Genomic DNA, 13,627 nt, shown 5'->3' on the forward strand with positions numbered 1-13,627 from the left:
TAGTGTTACACATGGAAGAGACATTTGCAGCGCTGATGTCCTGTTTGTCCTTATTTTCCTCCAGTCTTCATGCATCTGTATTGACAACAAAAAATTGATAAGTGCACAATTTCTTGTAGGTTGCTGCAATGTCATCTGTTCAGACAAGACCGGAACCTTGACGGCCAATGAGATGACAGTCACGCAACTGGTGACATCAGATGGGATCCATGCAGAGGTACACACTGGGAAATAAGCCTTCTCTTGCACACCCTTGGCCCCTCACAGGAAGTGACGTCATCAGAAGGCCAGATTTCTTCTTACTTGAAAGTGAAGAATTTGTTGAACATATATTGAACTTCCTGTATCTACATCAAAACAATGTATCTGTGGCTTTTGAAGCAAAGGGTATCTGTCTGTTTGCAAATAGGGAAATTTACCAACCGGTGACTTTGTAAAACGTATGTAGGCTGCCAAGCTCATACACTCGCTGATGTGACCTAAGCAGGAGGCGCCAGTCAAGATGTCTCTCACGTACTCTTGAGATCGGTCTGCTCCCTATGTCAGAGTTGCGCAAACAATCAGCAGGGTGCAAGTTACACATTTCCAGTGCTCCCGGCTGTGATTATACATTTAGTACCAAACTTGGACAATGCTCATCATTCATTAGATATCACACAGTCGTACTTTCTTCAAACTATATGATTCTACCACACCTGCTCTGTGTGTGTGAGGTGTGCATGTATTCCCTCCACATTTAATTGGCCAAAACCTGCTTAACAGCTGGAATGAGAGCTTTTCTGTGCGGAACAATGCAGTACGTGGGCAGGTCGGCCAGTAGAGTTCCTGTGATGACTAGAGTATCTCTGAGGTGTGTTGAAACTCCGAAGACTTTCGGAGCCAGGCTTTGTCTATTGTGTGGGTGCGACCGGGTGAGAATGCTCTCCCACCCACTCTCTAGTTATGCAGGTGTGGGTGAGGATACCCCCAGGCTATACAGAACTGGCTTATTGGCTGCACCTAGAGAGAGACTGTGTGATGTTGACATTTAACCCAATAGGACATGTATTTTTAGTGCAATTTTGAGAGTTCGGTATGTTGGAAAATATGATGCATGCTGAAAAATGGGAAGTAATTTATGCAATGACAGAACCAGACTATCCTTCTTTGAAATCAATTATCTTCTGAAGCCAGGCTGAAGGGAGCAAAGCAGGTTTACCGGTGCTTTGTACTTTCTCTCTTCTTGAACTTTACTTATGATCCCCAGGGGCACCTAAATGTGGGTGTGTGCAGGCTTTTTATCTCCCGGCTTTGGTGGGTGAAGGAGAAGTGTGAGTGTTTTTTTCAGTGACCAAATTTACATGAAAGAGCGTTGTGGTAAGATAAGTTCAGTATCTCTGAAATAGTAAAAATTGCCCTCCCCGAAAAATCTTCTTCTCTAGAAGAGATGTTATAATTTGGATTCATAGCAAAATTATCCTGTCAAGAGGTGTGTGTAAACATCATTCCCATAATGCATTGCTCATGGCCTTCCATATCATTGAGATCACATATGACGTGACCATTGACAACATACATAAATGACTGAATTGTGTATGGGGTAAAGAAGGTTTCTGTACCGTTGATATGACAGATCTGTCTTATTAGGATATGGAATAAAAAAGATGAATTTTTTGAAAATTGCATATATGATAAGATTACTAGTACCTTACTAACAGGCCGCTTTAGTTGCCTGTGGTGATTTTGTGACAGAACATTGGACGTGGGATGTCCTTACCAAGAAACGTACTACTAATGCAAGCTTTTCTGTGCTCACTCTTCAGTCGGAGGCGCAGGACATAATCGTAGGCAGGGCTTTGCACCCACAATGAGCTGCGCATGGCCAAAGGGGACGGTTGTACACAGTGGGTTATGGAACGTTCATACAGGTACTGGGTGCACACCGTGGCCCTAGGCAAAGCCCTAAACTCAACACCCTCTGTGCAAGACCGGTTATGTCCACACAGGGCTGCGTGCGGGTTCTGGCCTTAAAAAAAAAAACCTCAACCATTTCCCATTTGAACACTGATGTCACTTCTGATTTCATTTGGGACATCATGTCTTGGGTCATGAGCAGCGCACTGGGGCATGTTTTTGGTTGTGGTAAATATAGCAGGCACATTTAAGTAGATGAAGGTTTTTAATTAAATCTGTTGCAGCACTTTGAAGGTTTTTAAGGTCATGTAAAACTGTAGCCCTGAATTGATAGGGCTGGGGTCAGAGTTGGTCAACAAGCCCGCACTGGAGATCCAACCTTCTTATTAAAACCCGAAACAATTGTTTTAGCGCCGCCCCTAGGGTTAAAATATTTCTACCATATTATGTCTGTGTAAGTGCAATTGTGCGCACACGGTCCCCACCTCCCAGGAGAGGACTGTTTTAGCACAAAGTGCTCTGTTTATAGGTTATTGCTGCGAGAGTACAAATTTACACTTTCTGTCTCCTCAGCTGACAGGGCCACTGCAATTTTACCGTGCGCATTCTATGTTCACCGTCACCTCCCCCTGGGTGGGGGGGGGGGGTGTGTGTGTCTGTCTGTCCCATGTGTCTTAACCTAATGGCTCTGCTCTTGTGGTCACTTCATGGTCCTTCCGTGCTGCTGTACGCAGCTACTGACACTGTGCACCATCCTTTCCCCAGGTCAGTGGTGTTGGCTACAATGCAAAAGGCTGTGTGACCCTTTTACCCATGAAACAAGAAGTTCATGAATTTGCAAACATTTCTGTCGGCAAGCTGGTGGAGGTACGTGGCAGACATTTGACTTTTTAACCATAACGTTCCTCATGGTACTGCTGATGTGTTTTGAAAATATTGTATCACACGTCTCACAGAAAACCGCCCTGTTTTCAAGTAAACGGCGTTGGAACTATTAACAAGGCCACAGCCACCTAGTTCTTTTCCAATTCGGTTCAGAGAAAACACAAGGATTGTCTGGACAATAATAAATATACAAACCTTACTTGGCATAGGACCAGAAAGTAATGGAGTGCTTTCTCTCTCACTCACTCACTCACTCACTCACTCACTCACTCACTCACTCACTCACTCACTCACTCACTCACTCACTCACTCTCACACTCACTCACTCTCACACTCTCACACTCACTCACTCTCACACTCTCACACTCTCACACTCTCACACTCTCACACTCTCACACTCTCACACTCTCACACTCTCACACTCTCTCACTCTCTCACTCTCTCACTCTCACACTCTCACACTCTCTCACTCACGTGTGCATACACACTTCCACATAAATACACTCTCAGCCACAAGCACGCACACAACATACATGTAAAAGCATGTTTTACTTGTCTCAGCTGCCATAGAGAGTCATTTTTCAGCTAATTGAGCCCCATTTTTATTACACTAATAGTGAAAAAACTAGAGCAAGGAGCTCTAGCTCTGAAACGCGTAGTGTTTTGTGTCTAAGCCTAATAAAATACCACCTTGCTAATTTGAGTCCACGGCCTGCTGCTTGGTGTATGAGGAGACCGCGTTGGTTGATATATATAATCTACTATAAGTTTAATACAATAATTGACAGAATACAAAGAGAGTGCAGCTACAACTGACGTCCTTAAAGTTGAGCTGCCACTCTGTTCATGGCACTGATTTTGCCACCACTGAGGCCAGGGGTCGCAAAGGCAGTGCCAGGAGTAGCAAGGGACTAGCCAGGGGTCGCAGCAGCGACCTCTAAATGACATCCAGGAGTGCTTTACGCAACACATACATTTTAAAGAGCCTAGCATTGCCTGGTTGAGCAGGGTATTTTACCATAGTTCTTTGGAGCTACACAGGTTACACATGAGTCGGTTTGGTTTGTATCAAATTGTAGAGGGTGGAAACAGTTTCGATGTCTCTTCCAATCCATTCATGCATTTGTTGCCCTGCCCCCCCAAAGCATATTTCCATGGAAACCCACCCTTTCACTGGAAGTTGTCTCTGAGTCTCCCTGGCACGGGATGGGCCCCTTGTTTCCACCCCCTACATGTCTGCTCTCCACCTAACTGCCCCTGTGAACGCGGCCCTTTCAGGATAACCCTCCCCGGTCCTTCCACAATCTGCCTCCAGTCTGATGCCCAACCCGCCCGCCTCCAATCACTCCTGCTGCTCTTGCCAATACTCGGCTCCCTGTCCTTTTCCCTCCCTTCTACGGGGTCATGACCTCCAACGACTGTTGCGAGACTTGCAAACAGCATTGTGACTGGCAATACCCTTCATGTGTGAATGCATGAAAGTCTTGCTGCTCATACCTCGCAAAAGGGCCATGGACTTTCTGGCCGAGTGGGCAAGTTGAAGTGCAGGGTTAGGGCCTGGTATTTACAGTATTTCAGATCACTTTCCCTCTTAAAAAGACTCCTTAGCAATGATCTGCATTCAACGCTATTATGATAAGGCGTGTATTAGTTGGGTTCACCAGTGAAGGGAGACAAAGCAGAAACATCTCATTTAATTTAATACCGAAAATACCTACAATAATGTCACAATACGAAGATTGATTAATATTTAATGTTACTTTGTCTGACAAGCAAGAAACTCTCTCAGATACAGTCCCATAATAAGACCTATTAGTCCCCATTTGGCAAGCCAAACATTTGTGTCTGCGACCGTCATGACGGTGGTCTTTCACCACATGTAATCACAAGTCAAAACAAGAGTATGCAGCAATCGGGTGAAAGGGAGACACACACAATCTATGTGAAGTACACATGAGGGTCACAAAAAAGGCAACCAAGCCCTAATGATTTTGGGTCCATGCACCCATCAGAATACATTGCTGCACGGCAATCCCACCTTTGCCACTCCATATGTGGGCATTGGGGGGACAACTCACCGCCCAAGAAGTATTTTTGTTGTTCATTCTTGACACAGCACAAACCCTACCCACCCAAGCGGCATCAGAGCACGTTATATGCGAAAAGGAGAAACAATGGCCAAAGAAAACATTACAATTGGGATAAATATACAACACTAGTAAGGAAGAAAGAAAGCAGAAAGCATTTCTATTTGTTTAGGCTAATAGAGAGAAAATACAACGCAAATACGGAAGAGCAGTGGTAAAAAGCAATGATTTTTAAAGAAATGCTACAAGATGCATGCAATGCAAATGTAAACAAAACGTATACTTAACATGCAAAAGTACAAAAAAAATATGGAAAATGCTACTTTTTTAGGTATATAAAAAGAAGCTGTATTTAGGAGTTCAAATGCTTATTAAGTAACTTCAGAGATTCTTGGTAAAGTTAAAAGGTTTGAAAGCAGGAGCAGGCTTAATGTGGGTTGTGAGTATTCCAAATTGTAGGGGGTCATGAAGAAGCAACTGAGGGGGTTTGATTCTTGAGGGTTTCAAGGTGAAGAAGGGGTTTGCTTCCTCGAGTCCTCTCTCCACCTGAGCTTTTGTGACCGATATTTGGAGGTGGGATGTCCGTACCAAGAGGTTTACGAGTGATGCAGGCTTTTCTGTGCGCACTCTTTATTCGGAGACAAGAAGCTGTACAGGGCCATCTTGTTAAGAATAACAGAGTCGCAGCAGTGGCGCCGCCTTCAGTGCGTGTACATGGTTGAAAAAGATTCCTAGATGAAGTCTCAAGAACCTCTATTTGAGAACCCAGTTGCTTGCTCGTTCGTGTATGATGTCGAGTTGTGTGCAATATTGTATTTCTCCACTTCCCTGTGGTTAGTTGCAATATTGAGTGTCTTTTAACATGAGTTTGCATCACACCGCAGCTGAGGCTGGTGTGCTCTGTGGTTGGAGTGACAGAAGGGGCTTCTGTGCTGCTCTCGCGGCCGGATGTGTGCTAATGGTGGCCCCTGGGGTGTTTGAGAAGCCACAGATGTTGTAGAAGTCCCTCTGCTTGTTTTATCAGCTGTGATATCCATACAAAGATGGCGTTGTGCCACGTAAGGTAAGGCTGTGTCCGTGGCCTGCAGCTGGATGGTGGTTGTGATGCGCCAGGGTTGATCATGGTGATGGTCTGGAGGGAGTCTGAGGTTTACTGTTGCATTGCACATAGCAGCTTTGTTTCTGCAGACATGGAGTATGGCCTTTCTTTCTGGGGGAATCATGTTTGGCGTGGCAAGGAGTTGCACACTATAGATGCATTCTTAAAACTGAATTCATATTATTTTTATAGTTACCTGAGGGCTCTTCTTGTCTTTAGTTCTTGGATGGTTCTGCTTGTCACAGGAAATTGTATATCCAGCATCTATTTAATCCATGGGCCTCCCTTTTGGTTGGCGACTGGTGATGCAGGAATCTGTTTTTCTGTGGGATGTGCAGATGGGTAGGAGAATGTATGCATGAGACACCACCTTCTTTTTCTTAAATGTATTATTAATAAAAGAAGGTAACCGCATTCAAAGAAGAGTATAATGTAAAGGCCAATTGAAATGATCATCAATCACCATCAGCTGACATCCACCTGCATCACACAAAAGAGAAGCACAAGCGGACGCCCACCATCAGTGAGTCCCTCTGGGCAGCCAGACAGAGCCAGATAGTCAGCCACAAGCATCAAGTCCTGACCCAAACTGTCCAGTGTACCTCAGTTCATTGCATTATCCCGCCTCTGCATCACAGTATGTCATTCGGCTGCAGTCAACAGGAAAGTTTGCAGAGGGCTCCAGATATCCCTGGGACTGGACGACGGGGTAAGCATCTTAGCTTACAGATCGCATTGTTCATTGCGGTACACTGGGAGTTGATCTAGTTCTTGTGCTTGGGAGAGTGCCCCCTGCTCTAGCAGCAACCTACCAGTCTACGCACCTGCAGAAGTGCCAGGATGGTATAGCGGTGGTAGGATACTGGAATGCCCACGCCCACACACACCCCAGCACAACGACCCTCGGGCACTTCACACATAACCATAGTAGAGTATGCAGTCGGAACCTCCTCCCAGTAAGCATAGACAGTAGGCCAGGACCATGCCAGATGCAGAAAGTTAGCGTTCAGTTGGCCACACCTAGCACGGTTCGTGTCCCCCAGAGACTATATTTATGGAGCCATGGGAGTGTGATAAGCCAGTTGTAGAATTTTGTAGTGTATAGTAAGAAACCTGCTGCTCGGGGATCTCATGCCGGTTTGGGCACAGCAAAAAGTCCACATTTTCACTGGTATCTCAAGGCCCATCCCCTCCTCCCATTTAGTACGTGCACGATGCAATGTGTCGGTGAGGTATCCGCAAGGTGTGCATCCAGCGCCCCATATAGCACTAGCTGACAGAGAACATTGGCCCTAGCACCCCCACTGGACTCTTAAGACAGTAATATGGAAAATATCCAGGGGGAGGCGATGCGCAGCATCTGCACACTCGTACAAGCTCAGAAACGTCTTGGGTCAACCTGTTTCACCATGCCCCTGCCGCACAGCTGGAATATTGCCTTTGGTTCGTGCATGGCCGGGATTCGTGGGTGATTGCGGAGCGGAATGGAAGGGGACACATCACCCTCAGGCGCGCGTTTAGAACATGGCGAAATAATTGGTGGTTGCAATGCCACCGGTGTATTCATTGAATGGTACACCCTCGACAACAGTTCTCGTTTGTACATTCAGTTGCATTTTGTTTGTGCCTTGCTCATAAAAAATATCTTCACCCGCCTGTTTTTGATTTTTCTGCTTTAAATCGTTTTTTTGATGCATGTATTGGGTAAAAGAGGTTGCAAATCCTGATTTTCATGTCCTCTATATTTAATATGTCTGATAGTCATTGTCTGGTGCACAGAAGCGTGTGTTTGTTTCTGTGCCTTGTTTTTGGTTGCTTGGTTGCAATCTTTGTTTTTTTTGTTAGGCAAGTTCTTGCACGGACTCAGCTTCCTGGTTAAATTGTCAAAGACTCTATACTCTGCACTGTCTTTCCTGTTTGAGGATTGTTATGGTCTCTTCTCTTGTGTAATTACAGTGAATTTTGGTCAATGCTTTGACACCTTTGTGTCTTCTCTGGGGATCATGAATGTTGCTCTGTTTATTGCGCTTGGAAATTGACTATATTTGATCAATTCTTCAGCTCTGGCTTGATTCTGGGACAGAAACGGATCCCCATATGAAGTGGTGGGGAGGGGACTGAGACAATCCTATCGAATCATCAATATTTTGCTGATCATTGTTGTGGATATTGCTTCCAAATACCTCTGTCATTGGAACACCATGTTTCCAGTCATTCGCTTTCCTTTCTTTCGTCAAGTGTGCTATTCCAAATGGAGACTACAACTCCCAGAAACTCCTCTTTTGTTGAATGGACACGAGGGCCCGGAAACCTGGACCTAAATTACCTATAGGACGTATAGTCCTTGTTTGCACCACAGCGCACCTTTAAGCAAGTGGTCCAGATGCAAACCGGATCAGCGCGCCATATCAGAATGAATGCTCTGCCCCCCCCGTCCAGCTGCAAACTGGTGCTGCAATGGGGGCAGTGTATTCAGCGAAATACGGAGCGGCTGCTTCAAACCCGCTCTGTGTAGGCTGTAATCCGCCTGTACTTTAAGTAGGTGTTAAAACTCCCTCTGCAGGCTGGTGTAATGAGTGACTGCACCTGCCTGCAAGAGGATGTGTTGGGGTGGGGGGGGGGTCCATGGGACACCCCATTCTCCCTCTAGAGGGCTGCCCTCAGGGACACACGGACAGTGCGCCACCTTTTTGTACCGCACTATCAGTGCAATTCCTAAGGACATGTTTGCCTCTGGACCTGAATCCGTAATACAGCATGGGCGAAGAGGCAAAGTGATGTTCTCACTTGCATGGGGTCCCGCCTCCATGCAAATGGGGGGCACGCTCTCTGAAGATAGCAGTGGTGCTACATGTGTGCCAGCAGTATCAGTATTACAGACTGGGCCGCACAAGCATGTGCTGCACCTTCTGTGATACCATAGGGCCCTGGGCATGCAAAAAGTGGGTGCACAGTCCCATTGCATCCCCGGGGTATTATGTGTAGTATAGTCCTTTGTGTACTGAAATAAGCTGATAATACAGGGTGGTTTTACAATCCTAATGCTTGATGACGTTTGTGTCTACTCAACATTGCAGTTACATCATTTGATTTAAATGACTTGCCCAAGAATCAGGAGGAAATCACCCTCATTTTTCATCCATATCAGAGCCCAAATTCATGCATCCAGTGGTGTCATTGTGTCATATTGTTTCAGATCTATAGGACATACGTACTACGGTTTATTCTCAATGGTGACTTTTGCTACTGCGACTTCAAAAGCATATCAGATTACATCAATAGAAGTATTGCTTTATGGTAAACAATTACCTAAACAGTATTTAAGAATACTGTACCACATGTTTTGAATATTAGAAAAGAACAAAATGTCAGAATGCAAGACCCACCCACACAATACAGAACTTTCTCCTCCGTTGCAGAGAGGACTTCTGTTCATGAAATCATGTTAAATGGGTAGAGTTAAGAGTATTTAATTTTTAAATAAACCTTCTCAAAGCACCTGATTGCAATATAAACAAATCCTAATTGACAGACTCAAGATCTGTGGGCATTTGCGCTCGCAGATGGCACTTACACCCACAGAAATCCTGGCACTATGTCCATTGTACTACATTTAAGAGAATAACTGGGGGCATGGGTGTTACCAGTGAAGGTGCTGAAAAAGCCCCACTTTTGGTTATCTGTCAGTGCAAGACAAGGGGAAAGTCACAAGTTCATGCTGATGGAGCGTGGGTCAGGTACAGGGACAAAATTAATCCCACGGAAGCGTTACTTATGAAGTCCAGTGCAAAGTGGTCCGTTCGCATTGGAAGAGGCCACGAGGAGAAAGATCTCTATGTGACGAACAGGTGGATTGTTCTGGACGGTCGCTGTCTGTGCGAAGTGCAGGTCTCAGGTTGCCATTTGTCATGGATGATTGTCATCAGGGTGAAGAGAAGGTCCCACTGGAACTTTGCGTTGGCGGTTGTCACGGGCAGCAGAGTCCTGGTGCAAATAGGCCTAGTCGCAAAGAGCCCAAACCTCAGGACTTTCACTTTTTTATTTGGGAATAGCTCTCACTAATACCAGCCAACTGTCCAGGACACAGGGGACACCTCTTGGGGATCAGGACTCCCTCCCGCAGAGGCCAGTAGCAGGCTTAGACAGGCCCAGTTGGTGCCAGGCAGTTGCATGGAGGCCTCTGGAAGCTTGTTGTGTTCCTGTAGCTCACACACAGTCAACTGAGTCTGGAGTACCATGGGTAGCCTGAGATCAAAGCAAGCCAGGCCAATCTTCCTTCTTGAGACAACAAGGCAGTCGTTGAAGCAGCAGGGCAGTCCTTCTAAACCTTCCACAGGTCCAGGAGTGCTCTGAGTAGTTCTGAAGGTCCTCTTATACCTAGTGCCAGCCTTTGTGTGGCTATATTGCCTGACCTGCCCCTAAACTGGTTCTGACCAGTTCTTCTCTTTCCCCTGAGTTTGTACTAAACTGTCTAGGATGACAAAAGGCACGACAGGCCTAAGAGTCAGATTCCGTTCTGTGTGCTGTAAGCAAAGCGCTTTGAAGTGCAAGTGGGGCTACATACAGCCCCTCCGAAGCCATCCTGTCCATGCCTAAGCCCCCATTGTACCACTGTCTGGAACCAATATACAAACCCCAACAGCAGTGCCATTTACAGTAATGTGACTCAGGACTCTGGCACGAAGGCATAGTTGGTTTGGGAAAGAAAATGACAGCATTCTAGAAGTGGCATTTTTAAAATTGTAACTTAAAATCAGTGCTTAATTTGAGCCGGTACAGGCACTTAATTGTGAACACCACACTTCCAACAGTGTGCCACATGGTGGCGTTGCTCATCTAATTTAGAGAGAAGCAGAACTAAAGTTGTTTATGAATTCAATCTACAGAAATAATTACTAATACCTGCCTCCCTAGCTATTCCTTTAGCTTTGGGGACCTGGAATAATCTGAACTGTCGCACTTGCAGGTGAGAGAGATGGTTAGCAGTGGTTTTGGTACCAATGTGAGGGGCAATGGGTGGTGCAAGCTGCAGTGGCCCCCTGGTCAGGGCCCTTGCATTTATTATTTTACAAATTAAGCACTGCTTAAAATGTGACTTCACCATTGAAGAGGAAATTAAATTGCAATTAATTTGAGTGCAAACAGCATGTCTCTCTGCTCCCAATCCTAAATTAGCATTTACTAAGTGTAATAAGGTAACTCATTGTTAGTCTATGGAAGAGATGGGCCTTAGAACAGTGATAAAGGACTTTTCAAGATTTTCACTGTCAGGACATGTAAAGCGGAAGCATGCATGTTCTTTTTTTAAATACCATGCAACCTGCCTACCTTAGGGGTGACTTAAAGGTTTAAAAAAGAAGCGAAAGCATGCATGTCCTACTTTTTTAAATACCATGCAATGTACCTTCCTTAGGGGTGGCTTATAGGTTTAAAAAGGAAGGTTCAGGCCTGGCAAAAGGTTTATTTTGCCAGGTCAAAATGGCAGTTTAAAACTGCACTGCAGGCTGCAGGGTCAGGCTGGAAACATTTTTAAAAGGCTACTTTAGTGGGTGTTACAATGAATGCTACAGGCCCACTATTTGCATTAAATTTACAGGCCCTAGGAACAAGTAGTACCATTTACTAGGATTGAAAAGTAAATTGAATATGGCAATTAGGTAAAGGCCAATTTTAGCATGTTTAAAGGAGAGAGCGCAAGCACCTTAGCACTGCTTAGCAGGGTAAAATGCACAGAGTCCTAATGCCAACAAAAACAAATTCAGCAAAGTAAGGAAGTGAATGCGAAACGTTTGGCAGAAAACCATCCCAAGGATGCCAGGTCGAACACTGCATGAAAATCTAGAATTATCATAGATTTCCATGAATATGCTTGAGTGATTTTGTGAATCTACCAGAACTAAGACGTACACTAAAATTCAATTCACAAATTAAACAAATATTTAGAAATCGACATTACTCATAAGGGAAAGGCCTTTGTCTATGAATATTCTTGGGGAGCTCTGCAGGCGAGCTATGGGTGAGGGAGGTCACAATCTTGGTGTAAATATGGCACATCTCACGACCACATGTCTTTACCAATCGAAGTAAGGTTTATTTACTATTCAGGAGGCAGTGGTTGACCTGTCCTAAAACCCTTCTGTTTTTGTGTAGTATTTACTCAGTCATGACTTGATTCCGTATTTACACATGCAGGAGAAGAGGTTTCACGTTTATATGATACATAGCTGTGGGCGAGGAAGGAACTATACTGCAACTCGCCTCATAGCAGCAACAAGAGTCTGACATTTGAATCTATTTTATAATCTGAATAAATGGTGCAAAATTGCTTTTGAAATGTCCGGCAAAATGTCAGAAATCCTGTTAGAGACAACCTTTGTCTTTTTACCTATCTGAGCTTCAGTATTAGCCTGAAAGACACACATGTACTAATGGTGGATATCTTGACTACTCCAGCATAGTCTTCTCCTAGCACACTCAGGATCTGTATGGTGCAGGGTAGTCTGTAAAAGGTACCAAAAAGGAGAAACCATCACAGGAATTTTATTAGTTGAAGCCTAGTACCAAGTTAGGTTAATTTTCCTTTTTTTAATTTTTATTGTGAAGTGCTGCTCCAAACAGCACTGGCTCTTTTCTATTTTCTGCCTACTGCACATTGTTTTCACATTTCTTCAACTATTTCTTGGTGGGTTGGCTGAAGCAGTTGCAAAACGTAGGGCCGGATTGTTTGGCAGATGGGTTACTCCATTACAAACATGAAGAATGCCTATTCTGCCTTACTAAAAGTGCCATAGGATATAATACACTTGTAATAAGATGGATGGGATATTCGTTAAGTTTGTGACTAAGTAATCTGTTTGCCAAACTCTAGATCAGGCCCTAATTGGTTCTGCCATTTAAAATGTTTTACTTGTGATAGGTTAAAAAGCTGTGCAGGGAGTTACTAAAGTTGGCAAGCAATACGTGTTGTTCCACTGTTTCAGGCTTCGCACCTCTTAAAAATAATGCATTCCGTTTGTGTCCTCATCAGGCCGGCTGTGTTGCCAACAATGCCATCATTGAAAATAACGGCCTGCTGGGCCAGCCAACAGAAGGAGCGCTGGTCGTTCTTGCTATGAAGGTAGGAATCTACTAGACAAATATTTCCTTTTTCATTTGTGGGTTTCTACGTTTGTGAACTAGTCTATGTACTGTATGTGATTTGCAAATATAGCCATTTTCCGACGAGAAGAATTAGGACATATTATGTTAGGTGTTCCATCTCCGAGTTTAATGGAAAACAGGGTTACAGTAAGTAATTAGTAAACATCACAACATCTTGAAAATGGAATCCCCAATGACACATGCTCAAGATTGCATTGATCTCACTGCATTGCAGAGACATAGGCACACTTTGACATGTATTTGAATCACTAAAGTTCCAGGTGTAGTGAAAGTGGAATCACAACATTTCACTTTTGAGAACACCACAGGAGTGATCACTTTTCCCACCCTTAGCCGTAAGAGCAAGCAGGGTAAATTATAGAAAGTAAACAAAGCTCACAGCTCCTGCCTCCATGACCCCTTGGTTCAGGGGTAACAAGGTTAGCACCAGAGGTACCTTAGAACAATCAAACAGCAGCAGCAGCTACTTCTCGCTTTTTAGGTCTCGCTGAGTCATCGCGCA

At 44.6% G+C, this 13,627-nt stretch overlaps 1 protein-coding gene across 3 annotated transcripts in view; it reads left to right on the plus strand.

Annotated features, from left to right (window-relative positions):
- Positions 1-13,627, plus strand: part of ATP2C2 (ATPase secretory pathway Ca2+ transporting 2) — a 319,016-nt gene that overhangs the window by 240,154 nt on the left and 65,235 nt on the right. For 2 of the 3 annotated variants that reach the window (XM_085639285.1, XM_085639284.1), the window contains exons 13-15: positions 120-217; positions 2,659-2,760; positions 12,992-13,081. In XM_085639285.1, the coding sequence (XP_085495411.1) occupies positions 120-217; positions 2,659-2,760; positions 12,992-13,081 (290 nt within the window). The remainder of the gene's footprint in view (positions 1-119; positions 218-2,658; positions 2,761-12,991; positions 13,082-13,627) is intronic. The other variant, XM_085639286.1, reaches the window with a different exon arrangement.

Source organism: Triturus cristatus, chromosome 12 (assembly GCF_964204655.1).
Source record: "Triturus cristatus chromosome 12, aTriCri1.1, whole genome shotgun sequence".
Taxonomy (NCBI): domain Eukaryota; kingdom Metazoa; phylum Chordata; class Amphibia; order Caudata; family Salamandridae; genus Triturus; species Triturus cristatus.